Here is a 24,317-nt window from a genome sequence, read left to right as displayed (position 1 = left end):
CCATGGAATATTGCCATCATTTGAATATGAGATACCATTACTGTCAGTAATGATAGTTGTGAATGGCCTCATCAGTGCCATTCTGACCCTAGCATGGAATCAGCCTTAGCAGCAGAAAAAAGTTCAGCCTGTTAAGAAGAAATTTATTTTGACCAGTCATGGTGTTCTCAGTCATCTTTATTCTACAAATGACAAACAGATGGTCAGTAAGTAGCTTCAAGAACTAAAGCACTAAATGTCCTTGTTGATTAAAAGATGAATGCATTACAAATTCTCCATTATCATTACAGCCACAGGAGCCTCGGGGAAGTTTGTAAAAACAAAACATTTCAAAGCATTGCTTTCATCAGAAAAGAGCTCTCACACCAAAAACGAATTTTTGACTTTAAAAAAAAGAATACCATTTTAGAAAAGCCAATTGCCAAACTTCTCATACCAATGCATATGTAGGTACTAAGAAATAACTAATATTTCAGCTACATAAACTGAGCATTAATAATTCAAAGCTTTCACCCTACAGCAGCCACCAGTCTGACTGTTAAAACAGTTGTATTCATGTAGGTTATGATTCAAATTCCCAACTAAGGACAATCGCCTGAGTCTTCCTAAGTCAAAATTAGTTCTACAAATTTATAGTATTTTTCCACAAAACTGAAGATTGCTACCGAGTAAACTTTCATTCCATGGTCCCTTCCAGCATGTTTTTAAATCTGAATTCTCAGCTTGATTACAATTTTTGTAGAGTTCTGACCCCATGAGGTAAACATTATAGCTGAGGCTCACTTGGCTGAGACTGCCAGACTAAATCAGGTCTTTAAACTTTATAATCTTTATATAGCTCTATATGCTACAGATTTTGTATATGGATGTAGCAAAGTACTTAAAAATTCAGCTAACACTAAACATCTACTTTGGTAATTTTTGGACTCAGCTGAAATGTTTTCTATTATTTAGGTACTGCCATAGCTGACAGTATTTTAACAATCATGTATTATTCACAGAAATTTTAAATTCCTATTATAAGCAAAAATCTCATCAGATAGTTTTCCCCTGGAAGGGGAAAAAAAAAAAAAAAAAAAAAAAAAAAAAAAAAAAAAAAAAAAAAACATGCATATACCAAAAAAACAAAACAAACAAAAACAACAAAAATACTGCAACCAACACATCAAAGTTTAAAACAGATAAGACTGGAAAAGATTCTGAAGAACTCAAACTTTTCTTTTATAAGAACATCAATGTGTTTAAGGGATTCTAACAAAATATTTTTCCTAAATTTTAATTGTCACAGAGATATATGTAATGTACCAGACTGCGAGATAGTTAGAAGGATCACTGCTGTCAATTGATGAATGTACACTGGCAATCATTTTAAGCATTCCTTTCCCATGGTTCAACATAATCCAAGCCAAGATGTGCAAAGATTTCCTCCTCACTTCCAGCTTTGAGAAAGACCCTCTGTGAAAGAATTTTAAAAAAGAAAGTCAATAAGGGTGTTAGAAAGAAATTTCAATTGATGCTTTTGCTGTTAAAAAGGAGATAATTTTTGACAGTTTGACCCATTGTATACTCTACAGAATACATTCTCTTCATCAGTGTGCTCAAGGGTGACCTTGAAGCGTGAAAGCAAGTTAGAAAATAATTCTAATGCTACTTGATGCTTTCAGTTTTAATGACTTGTTTACAACACTTGGTTTTGATTGGTTTTTCAAGTCTCAGTGTGTTAGAACTCAAATAAAACCTGTTTCCCTTCAACAAGGGTCAATAACTTGACTTTGTTGAAATAATCATCAGTTTTTTATAAATTAACAATAGTAATATTCTCTATAAATGAATTTAAGATGATTCATAGGCTACAATTATTATGCATATCTAAACATTAAAAGTGTCAAAGCTTTCCAAATTTCTATTGCTTACAGAAGTATATCTGAAAACAAGAAAATCACATCTGTGAAAGCAGTGGAAAAATAAGGGTTCAACAATGGCATCTGAGGTATTAAATGCACTTTCTTAATGAATGTTTTACAATAAAAATAATTTTTTTTTCACATCTGCTGTTTTGATAACAGAGAAGAATATTTCTGCACAAGAACCATCCAGAAACTCTACCTCAATCATGAAAACTAATGTAGTAAAATATATTGTCTTACATATTCTTTTTATCACTGAAGTACAGTATTAATTACAAAAACAAAACAAAAAAAACAACAAAAGCCTGCTAAGGTAGATGAATATTCAGTCTGGAAACCTCAGTGTTCAGAGGATATTGGAAGCAAGACCAAGTTAATTATTGTTGGGGGAAAAAAAAAAAAAAAGTAATATTTCAGCAGTTCCTGGATAATTTTGAGTTAAGTCTTACTGTGTTCAGCTCTATAACATCTCCAACTCCTGTGCAATGAAAACTTCAGGGTTAAGGTTTCATAATCTTCTAGATTTAATTTCTACTATGAAAGAGGTGAATCTGAATAGAAAACTACTGACTGCTGAATCCTCTTTTGTTTGCAAAATCTCTGATTACAGTAAATATCTGTGCCAGCACATACAAGGCTCTGATTATTCTGTTCCAGAATTACCAACAAGCAAAGTAGGTAATTTGAGGGCAGTTGTGGCTGATATCCTCTTGAATCCATCCAAAGTTATGAATTCACTTCTTTCTCTTATCAAGTAATTTCTTCTCAGTAAAGTAATAAGGAATATCTTCATTATTTTATTTTGAGATAGATCATCTTCAATTAGACAAAAAGCTTAATAGGCAAATATTTAAAGTTAATGGTAATTATGGCAAATAAGTACTCTTTCAGTGCTATTAATGAGAAATACACAACAAATATCAGCAACTTTTAAAACGGCATCAGTTACTGTACTGTCCCAAACTAAAACAACAACATCAACAACAACAACAAAAACTCACTGAAAAATAATACTTCCTATTGAGATCAGTGGAAATTCTACTAAGTTCTACTACAGATACACTAATTTTGGTCAGTAAAATTTTCCATATGGATTAAATTTGCTTTAAAAGTGCAATGAAAAAGTACTTAACAAGGAAAATAAAATCATTTTTCCATAATGAATGCTAACTACATAAAACCTCTTTCATATTCAGGTACAGCTTATCATAAATTTGAGGGAATAATTTGGCCCACAGCTTCAGGATGTTATACTTTTTAAATCAAATTAGGACAAATGTTTTTGATTTTACACGTGTAAAGTAAAAGCAATCTTCTGCGCTCTTACACTTCTAGTCAGATATTACAGATACTTTCTAATAAAAGCTCTTCGTGTTTCTGGAACCCCAAAATATATCCCATTTCCTTTGTTCTGCCACTTTATGCTTTGATGCAAGCAAAAGTCATTTCATTTGCTTGACAAGGAAAATTTCTATTACAAATTATCTGATGCTGAATACCATTTTCAGTAGCTACAAGCCATGCTTTTAAATGAATCTCTAGTTGATATCTGCCAACTGCTTTAGCAGTATTAGTGTTGCTATGGTTAATCATAACTTACTATTTCACCTCTTTGTCAGTCCATGCAGAGCTTGGTGATGCAAATTTGATTGGTTCATTCAGTACTGTTCTTTATTTCATTTTCCTTTTGCTCAAGAGAAGTAACTAATGAATTTATTTCCCAGTTGCGATTTTTTTGCAGCTTCCTACTAGTATTCCACAGACCCAAGACACCCAATCAACATCAATCAGTCTTCCAAAAACAATGCTCTGGTGCAGCTGGTATCATTCTACTCTTATTCCACTTAATCAATTCTGTTATTTCAAATGATGTAAATATTACATTTGTGGTTGCAAACATGACTATTAACTACACATAATGTAGAACAGTTACCATCCAAATGTTTTCTTATGTGAACTGCTACCTCTTATTTTTCAATTTAACACTAATGCTCAGTGCTACTTTTGATTAAAGAGAAAGAGATAGTGAAGGCACAAAGTGAGCACTATTTGGCAGCTCCCTAACTAGCACTGACAAAGTTCAAATAGATCTTATACTACTATTGTCCTTTGGTTTCATCTCACATATAATTGAGACAAGCCAAAACTACTAGTCAATGAAGTAGAATTCTAGCTTTAGTTACACAGATTAGATTACATACATATTCCCTCTGGGGGCCAAATACTAATTTGATTAATTTTGTATGTATGTTATTTAAATAATAAAACAAATTGAAAGCACCTCAAGCCCCCTTCTCTCTTTCAAATACAGAGTACCTCCACCTGTCTAAAGTAATTCTTGTATAGCTCAGCCAAGGTAGGTTGATTCTAAACACCAAGATGGGAAAATGTAACAAAATATCATTAGCAATTAGTGCAATAAAGAAGAAAATTATTCAAAGAAACCAGAAATAAATGGAAATTACTGTGAAGAAATTCTAGATTTTTATGAGAAACATGGAGGATCTTACTATTATTGGAGCATTTTCACCACTGGATATGCACTGTTCTAGTTTATTAAGCAACCTGTACTTTCAGACTGGATAAATTAGGCTGTTAAAATGAAACTATATGGCTTGGACACCCAGTCCATACTCTACTGTGGCCATCCATCTTCTTTGGCACTGTTTGATTGGGAAGGAAAAAAACTACAATGATAGCAACACTGCACTGAACACTGAGCAAAGTAATGCACTGCTGAGGGTGCTTTATCAGGAGACAAGGAAGTTGCTGCTCTGCCAGCAGCTGCTCTGCACACTCCTGAAACCAGACACTACTCATGCTCTGCATCAGTTTCAACTCACCTTTCTTGAAAAGCAAGCATCTCAGCAGACTCTCCATAGCCCTGTATCTCACTATTTGTTGCTAAAAATCTTGGTGATAATAGCATACTGCAAAATACCAAATTGAGTAAACTATTATAATTAATACTATGAACAAGTCTCAGCCTGTTATTGTTGCATTTTCTTGCAATTTTCCCCATCTCAGGGTGAATATAGAAAGTTTGAACACAGGTACTTCAAAGTAGAAAGCCAGTAAAACAGTATAACTGATGAAATAATGATTATGGAAAGGAAAGTACTTCAGGTTGAAATATAGACAGCACATAACATGTGTAAGCCTCAGTCCTGAAGATAAGACATATGTTGGAAATTTTTTTTACACATTTCCTTAAGTCTTCATCTTTAGTATTAGCTGAGAAACTTGGCTATGAAGTTTCTTAGTTCTTTATTGGTCTGACTCTACTTTCTATATTATTTGCACATTTGTTCTTGAATAAGTCATAGCAAAATCATGCACTTTCAAAGACCACAGATTTTTTTTTTTCCTATGCCCTATTTTCCCTGCTCTTTTCATTGTGAAGAATTTTGGTTTCTGTACAGCAGCAATTCAGAAAGAATGCAGTCATACTCCAGTGGATTTCATTATCCTTTGGAAAACCATGACACTGTGTAGGAGGCAAACCCCCTCCTTTTGCAAAAGAGCCTTAGGGACAATCAAAATTAAAGACTGTCTATGCTTCCGACATAATGTTTCATCAAAGAAAATGTGGGGATGAGGATGAAGGAGTGAGGAGGCTGGAATACTGCCAACTATATATTGTTAATGAATTACAAATTACAAAACTGATGCAATGCTGCTTCTACGCAAGTATTTGGGAATGTCATTCACATACACATTTATTCTAACCTTTGCTTTATTTCCTGGTAATATTGCATATTATAAAAGAACAAACTTAAATAGAGCAATTAGTGATTTTGTCATTTAAATGTGGTCTGGTCTCACTAACTTCATATGGTGTCCGGCATGTGACATCTGTCTACATCAATTTAATTGCTTTGATATTTCCTTTCCTATTTAAAAAGTATTAAAATGGAGATATGAGGGCAGTATGATCATTTCTAACTCAGTAATGATTCCAGTATACAGAATGATAAATACCAAGCAGACTAAACTCCCATTGTTTTATATGTCTGGAAATGTTACAGTGGCAGTAAGCATGACAATGATAAATGAACAGTGGAAAAGAAGAGGACAGACTGTCATTTGCAGAGTTGGAACTTAACTGTTCACTGTGCTTGGAAGAGTCCACTCTAAAAATACATTTTGTGGGTAAAGTCTATTGTAGATGAATGACAGCAACAGCACTTGCTTAATCAACCATAGAAGAAAATATATCATGTAACTTATATTTATTTTACACATTTGTCACATCAGTGTTGGGTTTATCTTCACATGAAATAAGTTACATGAAGTCAGGTAAAGATTTTTTTATTTTTTTTTTAATAATTTTTTGAGACTAATGAAAAGATTATTTTAGCTACACTGGTTACAACATCTTAAAAGGTGTGAAACCACTTCTCTAGATATGAAAGCCCACTGTATTTAGTTGAACAGTACAGACTTAACATCAAAGACCTGCAACTTATAGAATGTGATAAGATCGCTTATTAGATAACCAAGATGTTAAAAATGGCTTAAACTTCCTTTTTTCCATGATTCTTCTTGCTCAAATGTCATTTGTACCCTGTAATAAATATTTAGATATCTGTGAATGAACGTATCTGTCATATGTGCATAAAGCAGGGCTGCTATTTGAATGATAATATGGTTCTTACATGAAATAAATCCTTGTTCTAATTAAAATAAATAAATAAATAAATAAATAAATAAATAAATAAATTAGATAGTTAAGAATGTCAACTGTGAAGAACATCTCTGCCAAACACTCAGCTGACAGCAAGTGAGATGAAATAAAGGCTGGATTGTGAGAAGTTATTTAGATTAATAAAATGAGCTACAGGAAAAAATAATGAAGGCAGAAACATAAGTAATCTATCAAATAGTTAATTGAAAGAGACCCATAAGGATCATCTAGTCCAACTCCTGGCTCCACAAAGAACCATCCAAAAGACCCAGAAGACTATTAAAACACAGGAAAAAAGAAATATAGCAAAGTGGAGGAGAATATTACTGAATTTGCTTGACACAACCTCCTGTTGTACCTCTTCTGCTAAAGCTAACACCAACATGATGATGAGTTTCTACAGTTTGGCACTTTTATAAGGAGGTGGAGTACAGCACATGCAAGAAGTCAAGGTGGTAAAACTAAAGAAAGGAGTGAAAAAAGTATGTCAGGGGAATTTTGATTCTCACCTTGGAATTTTAGTTCAGACATTTTGGAATTGCTTCAGGCAGATGCAAACTGAGACTAAAACCTCTAATCTCACTGACTCAGAGTTCTTCCTTCAACAAAATGCACAGGACAAAACAAATTTCCTCCACCAGCCAGCTAAGAAGCATGACTGAATGGGCACCTAGAACTGAATGTTATGAAAAGAGAAGATGGGGGAGAAGCAATAGTGTTGAGAAAGATCTTTCTTTGGGTCTTATGAGAGCCCTGTAGCATTCATAAACTAATGAATCTGTTTTGGTTTGATCTTAATGGATTTCTGGGAGAGTGAGTTTCCAAGGGGAAGGTGCAGGTGGTGTCTGAGAAGTAATTTAGCAAATACAGCAGTTGCTGGAAGGTTGAGGAATAACTGCAGTCTTCCAGTATTTCCATCATTTTCCATTCAAAACTTGTTTATTCATTCAGTTATTCCCTATGCACTCCCACTTTCCCTGCTGCCAAAAGCAATCACTTGCTGGAGTGATTTCTTCAACAGAGAGTTTGTGCATTAACTGGGTCAGCTTATAGCTCTGAATTGTATTATCCACATGGCTTAAGGAAACCTCAGAAAATACATGAAAACTCTCCAAAGCATAGATGGAGATGGAATAGATTTCCATTTCTGGTGGAAAACATAAATCAGCTCTGAACTTCAATGTAGCAAACAGCTTTACAGTTTTAAACCAAGATCCAGAATTATGTAAAGCAACTGTAGATAAAGTGTTACTGTAGATCTATAAATTCTTGCAGTACACTGAGTAATGCAAGATTGAATGCCTTTAATCTACAATGAAAGTATGGGAATACAATGCAACATCAACCTGTAAACTGGTGTCTACTTCTCCAAAGTCATTATCTGACTCATTCGGGCAGATAAATTGGTGGCAAGAAACACTGAAATCAGTAACATTCCATGGATAGCTAAACGATTTTTGTCAATTATGGATGAACAAGGGAAGGAGAGGAAGAGAAAAACATCTGAGCAAAGAAATTTCCAGAGGAAAATGTACAAAATTTTGTCATTGCAGAAAAGGTTTCAAGTCATTGCATTCAACATCTATCTGATGTATTACAGACTGTCATAAAGTAGCATGGAAAAATGAAACTTCTTCCTTGTCCTGATCCTTACACTGCTAACTGGCCTGAGCAGGACAGTGTTTTACTCCATCAGTAGTTGGTAAGGCAACATTCTCAAAATAAGGCTGCTTGATAATAAAAAAATTGTAAGAATCAGGCTCTATGGAATACCCATTAATATTTTTAATTCTTCACAATGATCATTGCCATTATAAACAATACAGATTTTTACATTTTTTAAACTGGTGTAATATGAAACATCTGATTCATAAGCACTGCATTGCTAAGCGATGCAGTTAACAGCTGTGAGTATGTGAGTTGGAGGTGTTTTTCCTTCCATGTTTTTCACCAGTTTTCTAATTATTTTATTTATTTATTTATTTATTTTTATAGTGGGTAGATAATGATAGGACAGGGAAGAAAGGTTGTGAACTAAAAGAGAGAAGATTTAGATTAGATGTTAGGGGGAAATAGCACTGCTGCCCAGATTGCTGTGGATGCACCATCACTGGAGGCATTCAGAGCCAGGTTGGATGGCCCCCTGGGCCCTGATCTCATGGTCAGAAACCCTGTCCAAAACAGTCAGTTGGAACTAGATGATATTTGATGTCCCTTCCAATCTAAGTCATTCTGTGATTTTGCAGGAGTTGCATCTAAGACAGGGTGCTGGTGATTTTTACTTTGTTCATAATTAGGCTTTTTGCTAAATATTTATGCTATGCTTATGAATGAGACTCAACATTACAAACAATTTCATGACAATTATAGAGGATAAATGTTGAAGTACTAATTGTGCTAGAAATGTGAAGTGTTTCATCAAGTTCAGTAACAATATTCCACAGCAGTGTTTGTTTTTCTTTGATGAAATCATAACAGATTTCAGTAGCAAATAACTTGAAGTCATTCTGACATTATATTATCTCCAAATGTAATTTTCATGTCAAATGTTTTCTATAATAATATTCATATCACAATGTCTGCTTTAAAATAAAAACTAATCTGTTCCTAATCCAGCTACAAATAGGATGATAAATAAATCAGAGAGAAAAAAAACAAAACAAAACAAAAACAAAAACAAACAAAAAAAACCAACGACACTTTGAAATGACATTATAACAAACCATGATTGAAAAAAAGCAGTATTACAAGCATTACGCATTCACTCAATAGCCTCAGGCAAAACTATGTGTAATGGTGTTGATGCAAAATACTGCAGTACAATTTATTCTAACAATTCTAGGGATTAATAAATTTTGAAGGCAAAATAAACAAAATTCATGACTCCTCATTTCATTTTACCACTGGAAATGTCCTGTACTTTTAATGAGAAATACTGTGCTCGGGTCTTTCTCTTACAGTTATTCTCTAATTATAAAATTATTCACATATCTGAATTTTTGAATATCCACAAGTGGATCCACTGAATACAATAAATTTCTCTTGTTAATATTAGTATATTCTAGGCAGCTATTCTATACAGTTTCATAACATGGAATAACAAAATCTTTTCAGTTTTTCTTTGTGCAAAGTACCTTTAACAGCTTAGGTAAAAGAAAAAAAAAAAAAAAGGAGAAACAAAGACTTGAGCTGAAGAGCTGACATTTTGTAAAATAACATTCTAAAGAAAATTATCAACTAAATTAACTGAATGAGCACTTTTTATTTGTCAGAAGTCAATTTGTAAACAGGACCGTGTTGAGCATTAAGTGCAACTATTCTCCATTTAAAATAACAGATGTGCTGTTATTTTGTTGCAAGACTCTGTAGTTAAGTGCTCAAACTTTCATTACAATTTTTAATAAATAAAGACATTCCACAGTACATAAGAACATCATATACAACCATGCAGACTACATTTTTAGTTTTGGGCACACAAAAAGAATACAAACTTGAAGTTTTTTGTCTGGCAACCCAGGTAAAAATTATCAATGCATTAAGTAGCATGTTACTGCAATTAAAACTGAAGCTTCCATAATGACAGGAGCTCTGTACCTATTGCCCTCTGTGGTTCTCTGACAATTTGCATCCAATCAAAAAGTCATTAAAATGATAGCTAGGATTATTTCCCAGCTTTGGCTAGAGTTCTTTTTGCTTTTAGACTATGACATTTGCAATAACTTTGCCTTGTACAATGCTTTCATCGCATTGTATTTGCCTTTATAAAGCTTCATATGAATAAACGAAACAAGAAAATGCTCAGAATCCTGAAAACACAGTTGAGTGCAATTTATAAACGAGTATTATAAAGTACTTTAGAAGCATACTATTGAGATTGCAAAAATCAAAGACTTGAGGTTTGAGAAATCCTGGAATGTGGTTAATTGCACTTTAACCTTAATTTGATTTTCTTCTGTATATACACTGAAAATTCTTTTTCTCCAAAGAAATATAACTTCCTTCAATTCCTGTAACAAACTTAGGCCTCTTTTACTAGAGGAGAAATATGCACTGCTACAGAGCTTTTTGCTGACATTGACAACTATCATAGGCTGCAGGCTAACATATTACTAACCAGCCTTTTCTTTGCAAGTTGGTCTTCTTCAGTCTCTGTTTTAGCTTCATCTCTTTCCTACCTCCCCATCTCTCTTTCTGATTTCTAATTTATCTTCAGGTTCCACTCATTTCATATTCCAGATCACAGTAAGATAAACACTGTTTACTCAATTATTTGGGGTGATTGGAAGTTTACTCATTTCTCATTGCCATTTTGAAGCATTAATGATGAATTTATTTATTGTTTTCTTTCATTCATCTCCTTCCCCATACATAGATTTTCATGTCCCTTTCCATCTGTTTCTGCAAACAACACATTCGCCCACCCCCAAAACATAGCAGATAGCCTTATATCCCCTTTCCTGGGGATTCTCATTTCACATTGCTTTATCCAGATACTCTTTATCAAATCTGTTTATCCACCACAGTTTTCCATTCTCACTTCCATTCTATTTTCTGATATCTCATTTTCCCCTCTGACACTTGAGTCTTCCCTCTTCCAGCTTCCTCTCTACCTTGCGTTTCAATGATTTCTTTTTATAAGAGGAAATCTGAGACTATGTCCTCTAATTTATAACTTATCCAAGCATACTGATTGCATAACTGAATCAAAACACATGGAAATTGTTAGCTCTCTAAAAATTAAAATGAAAAAGAAGATACGTTCAAAGTGTTTTGAATCTGCTCCTATCCATGCATTTATGTATCTCCCATTTCTTCAGCAATCCAGGTTTCACTGTTGTGTTCAGAAAACACACCAAGGAAAGGAAGCAGAAATTAGAGGCACTTATCTTTGTGCTGGATGTACAACTTGCTATTACAAAGGCATTGAATTTCGCTGCAAAATCTACAAAGATTACATGCAGCCTTTGTAAAAATGAACTCTCATATGCTGTTTGTGAAATATTTAAACTGCAAAGAGCACAGAGAAGAAGTACAGTGGATGAAAATGCATAACCATTTTTAATTTATTCAAAGGGTAAAAAAAGTTGATTACTTTAATTCTTAAATTTTATAAATAGAGCAGGTGCAAAAAGAACAAATCCCCCAGATCACATCTGCAATTGCCACTGTCCTCAGAGAGGAAGAACTGAAACATAAATGAAAGTGTGTACATCTGTTTACAGTGGCTCAGTTTTTAACTGTAGTAATGATTATGTGAACAATGGATCACCCAGGAAATCAATACCATAAACTTTGGATATCTATGTTTACTTTAGCTTTAATCCAGTCATTATTGCAGACATCTAAAGCAAACTCTGCAGCTGCAGCATGTTTAATTCATTGAGATGTTCTTCAGGGTGACTGTCTCACTGTTATAACTTCATAATTTTAGAGCAGCATCTGCCAAAATATGTCTATAACATCCCATTTTTTAGGAATCATAAAAATGTCTCTTTAACTGTGCAAGTAAACTTAGGCAGGCTTCTTCGAGTGATAGAGAGGAGTAAACACTCTCACATGACACAAGAAAACTGATTTTGAGACTCTAATTGTGAGACTATAGCTGTTGAATATACAATTAAACAGACACAACTATTATGTCTTTATGTAACAAAGCAAGGGTACAGAATCAGAGCCAGCTCTTCTTGCCAGCGTATTGGGTAGTGACAGAAAAGAATTGCTGCTGGGAAAGGAAACCCAGCTTTTTGTTAGAAGATCTGTTTATAAAGATGTGGGAAGTGCAGGCAACAATCCAGTCATCTGCAGTCTGTCTGGCTTCTTCAGTGTTGTCTCTACCTTCTGCAGTCCCAGCTTCTGTGCAGCAATAGCTTTCCTTGTAACCACTTACTCATCTTCAGTTTTACATCTGCATATATTAACAAGCCAACTCAGCATACAGATGCAGCCTTTCCTACCAGTATGACCAATGCCAGGTAAGTCTTCTCTCAAAAGATGTTACTGGCTGAGTGGTGTGACAGTACCACGGCCTTTGGCTTAGCCAGAGAAAAATGTGAATGCCATGGGAGAATCTAGAAGGCCGAGTATATTGCCAGGCAGAACAGGCTGGGCTGCCTGCTTGTACACCACGGCTGTCTGTGATGCAGCTACTTAGGCAAAAGACGGGCGGCAGCAGAACTCAGCATGTTTACAAACACTATGGAGCCTCATAATTACAGTCATATAAGTCATTTATCTGGGTTGCAATCATCTCTTCATTTGGACCTACACATATAAGCACAGAAAGCCAGGGCAAGCCCTCCTTGACAAGTTAGTTAAGGATTTCCATAAATAGGAATACTTTCTGCAGGTAAATAATAAAGAATTGTGCAATACTGTTGCATGGAAGTGATCTTCACAGTATGGAAGCAAATAAATACTCATAAATTACCCCCTTTATATGTTTACCACTTTCATTAGGAAAAATAATATTCTCTTTAAAAAAACTGGGATCATAGAGCTTTACTGTTTTCACCATAGCTCTATAGCATGTAGTGTTTTGCAAATCTGAATCCTGATATGAAGTTTTTAGGGCATCTTGTGACTTTACCACTCAAAGCAGTTACATAAACTTCCTCTCTAGCTATTCACCAACTAAGTAACATTTAATGTCATTCAAATCCACACAGTGGTTATTAAATGCAAAAATATCATCAGTCATATTCAGTCCTCAGCATAGTGTCAAACTTTTTTCCAGTGTTCATTTAACAACAGAAAACATTAAGACAACAATTTCCCATCTTAAATTTTCATAGGGCACAAAATTAATAACCTCTTTTGGCTCCAGTGGCTCTTCAAAATAACCCTGAGCTTGTGACCTTCCTCTTACAAAAAAAAAAAAAAAAAAAAAAAAAAAAAAAAAAAAAAAAAAACCAACCAAACAAACAAAAAACAAAACAACAACAAAAAAAACAACTTGCAATGTTAGTACAATAATACTAATATGCTAATAATTTAATCAATTTATTACACACTGGAAATGCCAAGAAATCTTTTTCTATTACAAAAAATAAAAGATAATTAAAAAATTAAAATAGCAATGCCAATCATTTACATCACTTCATTTTGCTGCTCTGAACTGCTTAAAGTAATACTTAGACTCAAGTGTTTTTCTTAAACACTCTTGTTAATATATCTGGATTTAGAAAAATCTAAATCTACAAGATCCAGTCCTCAGATTGCACAGTCAGTTTGAGGCTACAAGCAGGGAAATGGTTTGATGAAGGTACAGGAAAGAGACATTCCTACAAGGCTACAATCCAAACATGAAACTGTTGCACATGACATCTCTAGAAATTTCTCACCATGAAGCAGGTATACAGAAGAGTACCAGTGGCATCCTAATGTTTCTAGCTCATCCTCTTTTACCCCATCTCTCATTCAGCCCATTTCCCCAATGCTCACTCACATTCTCAAAAATACACTGATTGGGAAGATATAAAACTCAGAACTTCTGATATGAACCAGTTTTATCCAAGATCTTCTCTTATGAAATGGAAAATGATTATAGCTCAAATGTAGAGCACAGGAGACTTCTGCCAGGGTCATTGGCTTTTAAAAAACTGTCGAATGGAAAATGGCATCAAGAGCAACTAATATACCTTGAATGAAAGCAAAGAGAAATAAGAAATCCCACCACAGTTGAAATTATGTGAAAGAAGTTTTAAACACCCCTATTTGCTGTAGCAAATACAAGAAAACAAGGAATTGTTTCCTCCAAAATGTAAAAACAACTCACAAGTACCTCATTTTCTAACAGTGGTTTCCAAGTATTTGTTAATGGTACAAGTTTTCAATTAATTCAGACAAAGGAATTTATTTAGAAGTAATAGTAAGGTAAAGGTTGTGAAATTTTGCATTTCCTAAAACTCAAATTTATCCACAGTACAAGAGGTGGTGCTGGACTTTGCATAGTACAGTAGATCTTCCGGAAACATCTTCTGTACCTAAGAAGGCTTGGGCTTCCTCACACTCATCTCCACAGGGAAACCATTCATATGATTTCAGCTGTTTAAGAAGAGCTGGAATGCAGTTTCCTGTGTTTCCCAGGAAGACAGTTCTAGTGACCAAAATTTCTATTTAACAAGTATAGTTATAAAAATAAAATACGCCACTGTCATGTGAATGGACCTACTCAGTAAAATGCTAATAGATTTTATTTTGTTGGAACTATTCTACTCACTTAAACCTGGTACTTCTATAAAACATTGCTCTGAAATAAATAAATAAATAAATAAATAATCCAAGTTACCAAGCATTTTAAAAACTGTAAGCCTATTTGAGCTCCTGTCAGCTTGCCCATCTTCTCAACAACCTGCCTGACAGGCTACTGGGAGCCTGAGTTCAAATAAGTCATTCTAATTACATCAGAGCCAGTGTCCCCAGGGCTTCTTGGCTCCAAGAGCCTAGAGAAGCCAGCCAAGCTGAGTGCTTCAGAGCTGGCAGCCCCAAGAACTGTCTGATCTTTTGAGATTTAGAACTGTCTCATCTGTGGATTGTTTCCAAATTCAAATAGTATTTCCATTTGCAGAAAGTGTCAACTGATTAAGAGAATAGGCATTCTGAATGATCAAAAAATCTTCATTAAATAATTGCACTTTCTCCTAGTTTAGAGGAAAAGACAAAATGTTGAGTAATCAAAATCTTTCATTAAACAGAACTAGTTTCTTGCTACAGTGGTTAACTACTTATCCTTACTGTACTTCTACATCATGGGAATTTGGCCTTGCTGTTTTGAAATGAGATTAAGGAGCGTTAAAGGATTTGCTTAAGAGTATATAAATATATATGGCCACATATGGGATCCAAGTTGCAGGTTAATAGCCAAACCTCTGGACTACCTCCTCAGGCCATGTTATAGCAATTTTTGCTTTCTCCAGCTCATAAAATTCACTTATTTCCAAGTGTCAAAAATTCTTTTTCCTTTTCACAGCACTTCTTTGAGAGCCAAATCAGATTTAAGATGTGGTTCAGAAAATTTTCAAAGGACATGAAAATATGAAAGCTGTTTGACTATGTTTTTCAGCATCACTCACTCATCTGAACAGGTACGTGATCCATTGGCTGTCTCTAACTATATCAGTCTCTCAGCTCAGCACAATGCATTCCCTGTTACAAAGTGATACAATAGAAATGTGTACTGGGCAAGAACAAACATATCACATGGCAGAACAGACCTACTGCAGATGTAATTTTCAGCTTGCATATGACTGCCATCCCCCTGTACAGCTCTTCCTGGTTGTTTTCTCTTTTGATTCAAAAAACTAGCAACATGTGCAAAATTTTACACATAAGTTTCAGAGTGGTTTGAGTGCTCATTTATGGCATTTCTAAGTTCAAAGCAGCATATACAGCCTTGGAGATTCAAAGTGATAAAACTCCACATTGTATTCAGCTTGCTCATGCAACCTTTCCTTCAAATCTATACTGTCTTTCCTCAAAAGGAATAGAAGTTGGTGGGACAGCTGTCTTCACTGTCATCACCATAGGCAGGCACATCAGATATCAGTGACAGGCACAGTATCAAAATAACCATGTGTGTCAAGTCTTTTGGAAGCTGAAGAAGGACCTTTTACACCCAGTGACTGCAAAGGGAACAGAAAGAGCATCATACAGATAGACTGCAACAAATCTAAGAATGTTTATAACAAAGATTGAGTATCTGAGTTTGACCTCCAAATGGACAAGCCATGATAAAGAACAGGATTGGAACAACCTACGATTTATGAACTGCAAGATGCAGCTTCAGATAACATTCAGGGACACGTGGAGGGAAAAAAAGAATCCAACATATTCATGTTCCTGTGGATTATTAAAAGTAATAACTGACAAAAAGATTTTTCGGTAACGTCATGAAACAGCTAATAGGAAATGTCAGAATATTAGAATTTAAGAAAAATAAACAACAAAACAAACAAAATGCAATAAGCAAACAAAAAAGCCAATCAATGTAAAGAAAGAAAAACAGCTTTTCTTGATGATGAAATTTTTGGAACTTGAATTCCAGTTTGTTGCTTACAGTCTGGAACCTCAGCAATGTATGAACTTCTGATTTCATCAGGAAGACATCATGGGTTACATCTTGCAGTGTTACAGCAGCTTTCTTGGTCACACCCAAAAGTCTGTCCAATTTTTCTTATATGAAGACAAGTAAAGTCACTTCTCAAGCTGACCTCTTACACACATGGCAAGTTGCTGCCTTCTCTATTACAATCATTCCCATTACCGTTAAGTGATGTTAATAGCACATATGGGAAAGTAAACAGCATCGGAATCTACAAAACCAGCCCGTCAGTAGAATTTCATATTATGGAGAATGAGAAAGATTTTCTTTAAGGAATATTCTTTCTGAAGTAGAGCACATACTCCTCTCAAGAGTGATTTCAAGGGAGAACAGTAATTTCAGTAGAACTGTAAGCCTGATCCACATTAAAAAATGTAAATGTAAAAATCCCAAACCATGAAGCCCAGCTTCAGACACCCCTCTCATGTACCTCTCCACATGTCAAGAGTACTCTAGCTAACATCTTCAGAGGTTGGTAAAGGGGCAACTAACAAAATCTGCTGTTCCTGAATCTTATTCTAGGTTGCTGAAACTATTTAAGTGGAGAAACATTCATACTTCAAGGATAGCTATTGCTTTAAGGACAAAAAGCCTGTGGCTTGCCAGCCACTCTAAAAATCACTTCAAAATCAGCAAACATTGTAAGTGAAAGTAAGTCATACATTTGTTCTCTCTCTCATGCAAGCAAATGATACTCCTCTTATGTGCTTAGAAATAAAGCAGGGATTAGAGCAGTATCTTCTTTAGTTTGATCCACTAGGATCACCTAAAGAGCTGCCACGATGCTGTCAAAACTTGCCAATGACTGCCATAGTACATCACAAATTTTAATCACTGCAAAGAAATGTCTTTCAAATCTCAGGATGTAGCAAACTGTGCTATACATATGCAAGCTAAAATCTGAAGTTCAGACAGTGATCTGATGACCGCACTACATAAATACATAAATATGTGTTTAAGTACTGGTTTCTATTGCTTCTGATTACATCTAGATGTAATGTGTGTTCTAACAAAAAATCCTCTGTGGTGGGTTACCAGTGTGCCTGAATCCAAGATACAGGGGTATAAAAACAATGAGTTATGCCATAATTTTCAGCTAAAAGACCTGAAGAGCTTTCAGATTTTCTCAGGAAAATCAGTGTCAGTTGACCTGACTTACAGTTTACTTACAAAACCAAATTCTCTTTGGAATTGGAAATGGCTTGGCAACAAAATCATATCTACTTTACTGATAGAGCAGATGATTGATTCATAAATCAGGAAAGCTTTACCCTGAGAATTTTAGTGGCCCTATAAATGTGTCAAGCCATTTGTAATCAGTGTAACAGCAGTAATAATATTGTAAGACACTGAGTGCATACAAGTTCTCTTTCTTCCTGATTGCTGATCAATGAATTCCTTAATTCCCTGAGCATGGAAATCAGCATAACATTTGACCACTAGCAGTTGTAAATCACAGACACTTCATACTTCAGGTTGGAATAAACAAATGCTGATTTGTAAAATGTATGGGTAGAATCCTACAGAAGCATAGATTTGGACATCTAATCACCTCATTGTGATAGAAGAGGCTCTTTGATAATTAATAGTGAAATTTCAATTTTTTGCATTACAATTTTCCTACCGACTTTTATGCAATGCCATCTTATTTTAGAAAACAAACAAATCGTCAGTTTGATAGCTGCACACTGTCTTCTGAAATCTACAACAGTAAGAAAATTATTCACAGTAGAAGGGGGAGGAATATAATAATCAAGGCTGAGGAATAATATCAGAGTGTAACTTTGTAACGAGTCCCTGGAGGAAATACCTGTTCATTTTGTTCCCCTCTGCAAAGCTATGTAATTGATGTCTAACTGCTATGCTAATGTTCCCTGCTTCTGTCAGAATCCCTTTGGAAACACACCAAAGTAACCAGGGTTCTCTCCTTGTGCTACTCCATCAGCAAGAGAATATGGGATTCTCTGACACATCATACTTCAGGCAGTAGGACACAGTAGAAGCTCCAGTGCCAAAGGGCTAGTATTAATATAAAAGAATGAAATATCCTAACTAATTTTCAGAATGTAGAGCAAACCAGTAAACTGTTTCCTTTTATAGTGAAGGAGTCTTACTTACTCTTACTGCTACATTCCATTAAAAATAATAATTTTTTGAAAAATGAACAAAGCATTATCTGCTATAGTGTGGTTTATTAACTTCTTATAGCAGACATCAAAATTTTAAAATGATGACAGTTAACTGCAACCAAAAAAAAAAAAAAGGATTTGGTCCTCATTAGAAGGCACAGCTCATTTCACTTCCTGACTTTCCTATCCCTTTCACTTTACACACACACACACGCAGACACACATGCAGTCAGCAATGGAAAAACAAAGCAGAAGTGATTTGTCCCAGATCCTGAACCACACAAACCACGTCTGTTACTGGGCCATGCATGACAGTTGGTCTGGACAGAACAGCGACCCCAACTAACTCTGCCAGTTTGCTGGAGAGTCATAATTTGGAAAAGATGTGATTCAGTTTTTATTTATTCATTTATTTAATTATCATTTATTCATTTATTTAATGTTACCTAGTGGAATCCTAAGCAACCTTCATAAGCCTGCATGTTTGCTTTCTGATTGTTTTTAGCTTTGTGAAAGCTTTAATTTGAGAAAGGAAGATTTCCTCCTCAAAGGAAAGTGTCATTGTGACACTGGATCAATTTTAGCAGCCACACATCCCAGACATACAATTACTGCAAATGTCTCCTCCTGTACCATGGGTGGTCATCTCAAGTTTTACAGCTGCAAACACCATTGCTCAATTATGCAGACTCCTGGCTTTAATACACACCGGATGAAACTGTGGAAGGCTTTTTGTCCAGAATGTATTTTATGTGAACAACTTCACACAGAATTGCAAAGTTAAAAATCAGAAAAAAATATCCTGTGAATTCAACACATTTGATTGTAATAGTGGAACACTTAGGCAAGGAGGGAGTATCTCTCTTTCTGCTTATTGTTAGAATGACACTACATGATAAATGGTCCTGTTTTAAAAAGGTTATGTGTTCAGTGCTTCTTAGTACAAATTTTTCATATTGTGTATCTGTCTCAAAGAAGGCTTTATTTTGTGGAAAACTTAGGGTACTTCTGAGAATGCAGGAGAGAAAAGAACAGTATTGTATTGTTTCAAAAGACTGTCATTACTTCTTGTTTCTGGAGTGTGCCCGTATCTTGCAGTAGAAAATAAAATTTGGAAGCAAACTGGCTATGTCTGGGATTAAACAAGAAAATAAAGATGTAGGAATTATTTTGATGGAAAATAATAATAATAATAATAATAATAATAATAATCCAAATCAAGAAGAGCCCAGCCAGAAAGGAACATTTGATCAATTTGTGCCATTCACTTGATCCTAGATTAAGGATTTCACATTCGGGTCATTGAAATTGCCCATCTAGGCTTGGATTTTCTTTTCCTTGCTCTTGTCAAATAATTACTGCATAACAGTAAGGAAAAAAAAAATAAAAAAAATTGTAAATCTAGCTTGTAGGTCCCACCACTGATTTTATTTCTTCATCTTTGGGCAGTACAATGAAGAATCATGACTTGAGAGTCAGACATAAAGAAACTCTGGAGATACAGCTATATCTTATAGTCTTGAGAAACATGCCATGGAAATATACAGTTCTATGTTTTTTCAAAGTCTTGAAGAAGATACCCCATAGGATAAAATCCAAGACATATGCTGACAATACAGAACTCTTACAATCAATGTTTTTCTAGGGCCTTAAATCTCATTATGCCTCATCTGAAAATTTGGGAATCCAAAAGCAGCTTTCTTCCCAGATGCCATTGTGAAGATAATCTAATCATTTTCCTGTGCAATGTCCTCATTAGACCACTAAAATTCCCATGGAAACATGTATCACATAATGATATATACTTGTATCCTACATGTACAATTTTTGCAGGACATTGTGAGTAACACTGGCGTTTCTTTGTAATTCACAAGGTTAGTCATCTGTCACACTGAAAAAGTTATCTAAGAGAGCACATATGAATCTACAGACAAGAATATTTGCTACACTGTGTTGCTGCAATGAGTTTATATTTTCAAATCATTTAGGATATAAAAGGAAAGCAAGTAGTGACATCACCCCTGAGTTCACAAAGAAAGTTCTCCCTTAGACATGTATTTGCATATTTATCTACTATGCAATTTTGTATTATCTTCTGAAGCATCTAGTATTGACAACTGTTGGCGACAGAACATTTGACTAAATGGATCATTAGTCTGATAGTGTCCCTGGGTTTCTGTGTGAGCTGAGGATTCTCTAGCATCTGAGCCTTACTAGCACATATACATACAGCTGAAATGGACTGAGTGCTTAGATCACTGCTGCATCTCATAAACAATGAGCAAATGCTGTATGTAAGTAGAAATGCTAAAAGCAACCTCCTTTGTATAAGCAACACAGAGGAAAGATTAATGTAAAAACTTGACATGGTACTTTTGCCTTCCTCTATAATGACATCAATAAACATCTTCAACATTGATTTTGCTTCTTATTAAAATGGCCTATTAGAAATACAGACATTAAACCAGATAAATGCAGAGATCAGTATACATGCAGCCAAAAGCATTTAGACTAAAATTATTACCGTTTCTCCAACACGCCTGGTAAAACAACTGCATGTAGAGTTCTGAAAACAGATCTTTAGAAGTTTGATGATCACTGATTTCCTCTTGGTGTCATTCTGCTCTGAACCAAAATTTCCTGAGGCCAGTAGTTGAGCAAATACTAGTCAGAATCTCTTTTTTCCTCCAAAATGTTAGTACAGTCCCCACTGAAATTGTGACTATGGCAGAAAAATGACCTTTCTTTCTGAAACCAGACTATAAACTGAACAATAAATGTTTGCAGATGCATTGTTCTCAATTTTGTGAAGGCTTCATTCCATTCATTACCTCAGCTAGGCCAAAGATTTTCAGATTTACTGGTTCAGAGTGAATCAGGCTGTTTTAGTAAAACTAAATCTTGTGAAGATGGGACTATTATACAGATATAGATTCAAGCTAAAATATTTTATATATCTGAATATAAAAATTGATCTGAAAATACAAGCTCAGAAATAAAAATCCAGTAACTTATTTTTGAGGGCAAACAGTACCTTTCTCTTATCATATAAGGCATGGTTATCCAACATCATCTTCTTTTCATGAGTAGCATACCTCCGCAAATCACGTCCAAATTGCTGTAAAAAAAAAAAAAAAAACAAAAAAAAAAAAACAAGAACAGAACAGAACTAACTGTGACAAAACGAAACTGTTACCTCTCTATTAGAATCCTAACAGCATACCAAATACTAAATGAAAATGGAAAAATTACCTCTATTAAAAGATAGCATCCTGAACAAATGAATCATCTGAAAGGACAATGATTGGAAATGAGCCAGGAGTTGGTTGGTTTGAGAATTGCTGGATGCTACAAGAGAAAGTAAGGCTACACACAGCATACTACAGACTCCCACAGTCACTAGGTGAATTATCTCATCAGGTAGCTGGAGCTAAGCAAGGTAGAGAAAGATGAACTCCTTGATAACAAAGAGCCTCTCAAACTACATTTTCAGAGCCCACATCCACCCGCAGAGTTGAGCGCTTTTCAGTAGCCAGACACCTACTGGATATGATGGACCCCAAAATTTGCAGCACTTAATCCAATATCCAAGTAAATACATTTTATCATCTCAAAATAGAAAAGTGGCTGAAGTAACTCATCAGCTCAGCAAGGGAACATATCAATAGCAGTAACTAGCCTCATATAAAACACTCTGCTTCCAATTAACTTAAGTAGAATAGAGTGGTAATGCTTCTAGCACATAAAAAAGCTCATTCAGAGCAGGTTTAGGAGCTCTTGGTGACACCATGTAATATCAGAGGGAAAGAATGTAAATTATGTACTAATTTTGTCTGGAGAAAGATTAATTGTTTGAATTTTGAGGTTGCAATTCTATATAGAATTTATCTTGAAAATATTTAGCAATTTTATGTTACACTCACTACAACAACTACTCATTACAATGTCTATTATGAAAGTACCTATCATTTGAACATTTCATTATGAGAGTACCTAACATATGAACCTATCATATTAGAATGCTAATGAAAAAAATATATTTTAGTTCAAAACTAACAAGTAAATTTTAAAGTTTTATTATTTTTAACAATACACAAAATAAAACTGACACAAAACAATTTCATTAATCCAAAGAGAAAAGAGTCAAACTGTTTTCAATTTCCTATGAAACAAATTAAGTTCCAAATCAGAACATTTTTTTCCCCAATAGTAAATGTCCCATAACATGCTTATGATAATTCTGTAACACTTTCCTGATCACCTCTTTACTCAGTAACAATTTAAGCTGCTTGTTAACGCTAGCATGATGTAAAATTCAGTCATGTAGGAGACTGAAAACAAGCTTTTGATTCAATAAACCTAAACACTGTGCTTCAAGGAAAGTGCATGTTAGCTACAAACATCAGTGATGAGTTCAACAGCTCCAACCTAAGATCACTGATTTTGAGATGTGGAGAACTGGAATATTTTTTAAAATTCCACGAATTCAGAGTAGTCCTTCAAAAGCAAAACTATCTTAGCAGTGCTATGATAAATAGACTGTCATGGTTACTTACCCTGGAGCCTGTCCAGCCTAACAGAGCATATGCATATTGCTCAAAGGGGGTTATGACCAGATCCACACGGATTGCCTTCCAGTCTTTGACTTCTGCCATGTCACATTTTTTTGACATATTGTAACTGCTGTTGACTACTCCTGGCTGGTATAATTTTAAAATTGCAAAACACTTCTGAAAATGATCCATGGCATCAACATGCCTGCTTGGGATCTGTTCTTTAACAAATGTTGATTCAACTATATCGCAATACAGAAGTAAGCCCTAAAAAGAAAGCATTGCTTGCATTAAATTATTGCATTGAAATGACAGACTTTCTAGATAGCTATTAAAATTTTTTGTAAAATGCAATGTCAGTAAACACAGAACTATGAATTGCCAAGTCTGGACAAAATTTAGACAATAAACCAAGTATAACTTTTGGAAAAATATTATCTGAATCTTGAAGGTAAATTTACAGTGGTAGTCATATAATAGAGACAATATCCTGTCTTATACTAAGAAGACAATATTTATGATTCTTCCCCTCCTTGCCTTCCCTCCCCTTAAGGCTTTTGTGATTGATGTCAAGAAAAATTCTGGAGTAGCAACTGATGCTTTCTCACAAGGCAGACATCTAGTAAAACACATTAGGGGAGAGAACAATCTTGGTGACAGCTTCCAAACAAAGAATTTGGACTATCTGTTGTGTGAGATTTCCTTGAGACACAGCCCTGATCATGACTTTTGTTTGAGGGGAGTGAACCATAAAACGTGCTGAACCAAAATAGTCAGAAGTTATTAAAATATAAATGCAATTTAAATAGTAAAGGCAGGTCAGAGTAAGAATAAAAATAGAAGTAATAGAGTGTTGTGAATGAATTCCTAGTAATCCAGCATTGCAGGAAAGGCTGGGCAGAAGAGACAGTGAAAGCTCTGTAGCCAGCAACCTTACAACAG

The 24,317-nt window shown here is 34.8% G+C and overlaps 1 protein-coding gene across 1 annotated transcript in view; it reads right to left on the bottom strand.

Annotated features, from left to right (window-relative positions):
* Positions 1 to 1,270: 1,270 nt before the first annotated feature.
* DNTT (DNA nucleotidylexotransferase) overlaps positions 1,271 to 24,317 on the bottom strand; it is a 74,738-nt gene continuing 51,691 nt past the window's right edge. The window contains exons 9-11 of the mRNA XM_072340127.1: positions 23,379 to 23,642; positions 21,857 to 21,940; positions 1,271 to 1,455 (exon numbers count right to left, since the gene is read on the bottom strand). Of these exons, the coding sequence (XP_072196228.1) occupies positions 1,369 to 1,455; positions 21,857 to 21,940; positions 23,379 to 23,642 (435 nt within the window). The 3' untranslated portion in view covers positions 1,271 to 1,368. The remainder of the gene's footprint in view (positions 1,456 to 21,856; positions 21,941 to 23,378; positions 23,643 to 24,317) is intronic.

The sequence above is a fragment of the Excalfactoria chinensis genome, chromosome 6, assembly GCF_039878825.1.
Source record: "Excalfactoria chinensis isolate bCotChi1 chromosome 6, bCotChi1.hap2, whole genome shotgun sequence".
Lineage (NCBI taxonomy): Eukaryota > Metazoa > Chordata > Aves > Galliformes > Phasianidae > Excalfactoria > Excalfactoria chinensis.
The sequence above is the reverse complement of the archived record's forward strand: the minus strand, read 5'-3'. Positions and strand labels throughout refer to the sequence as shown.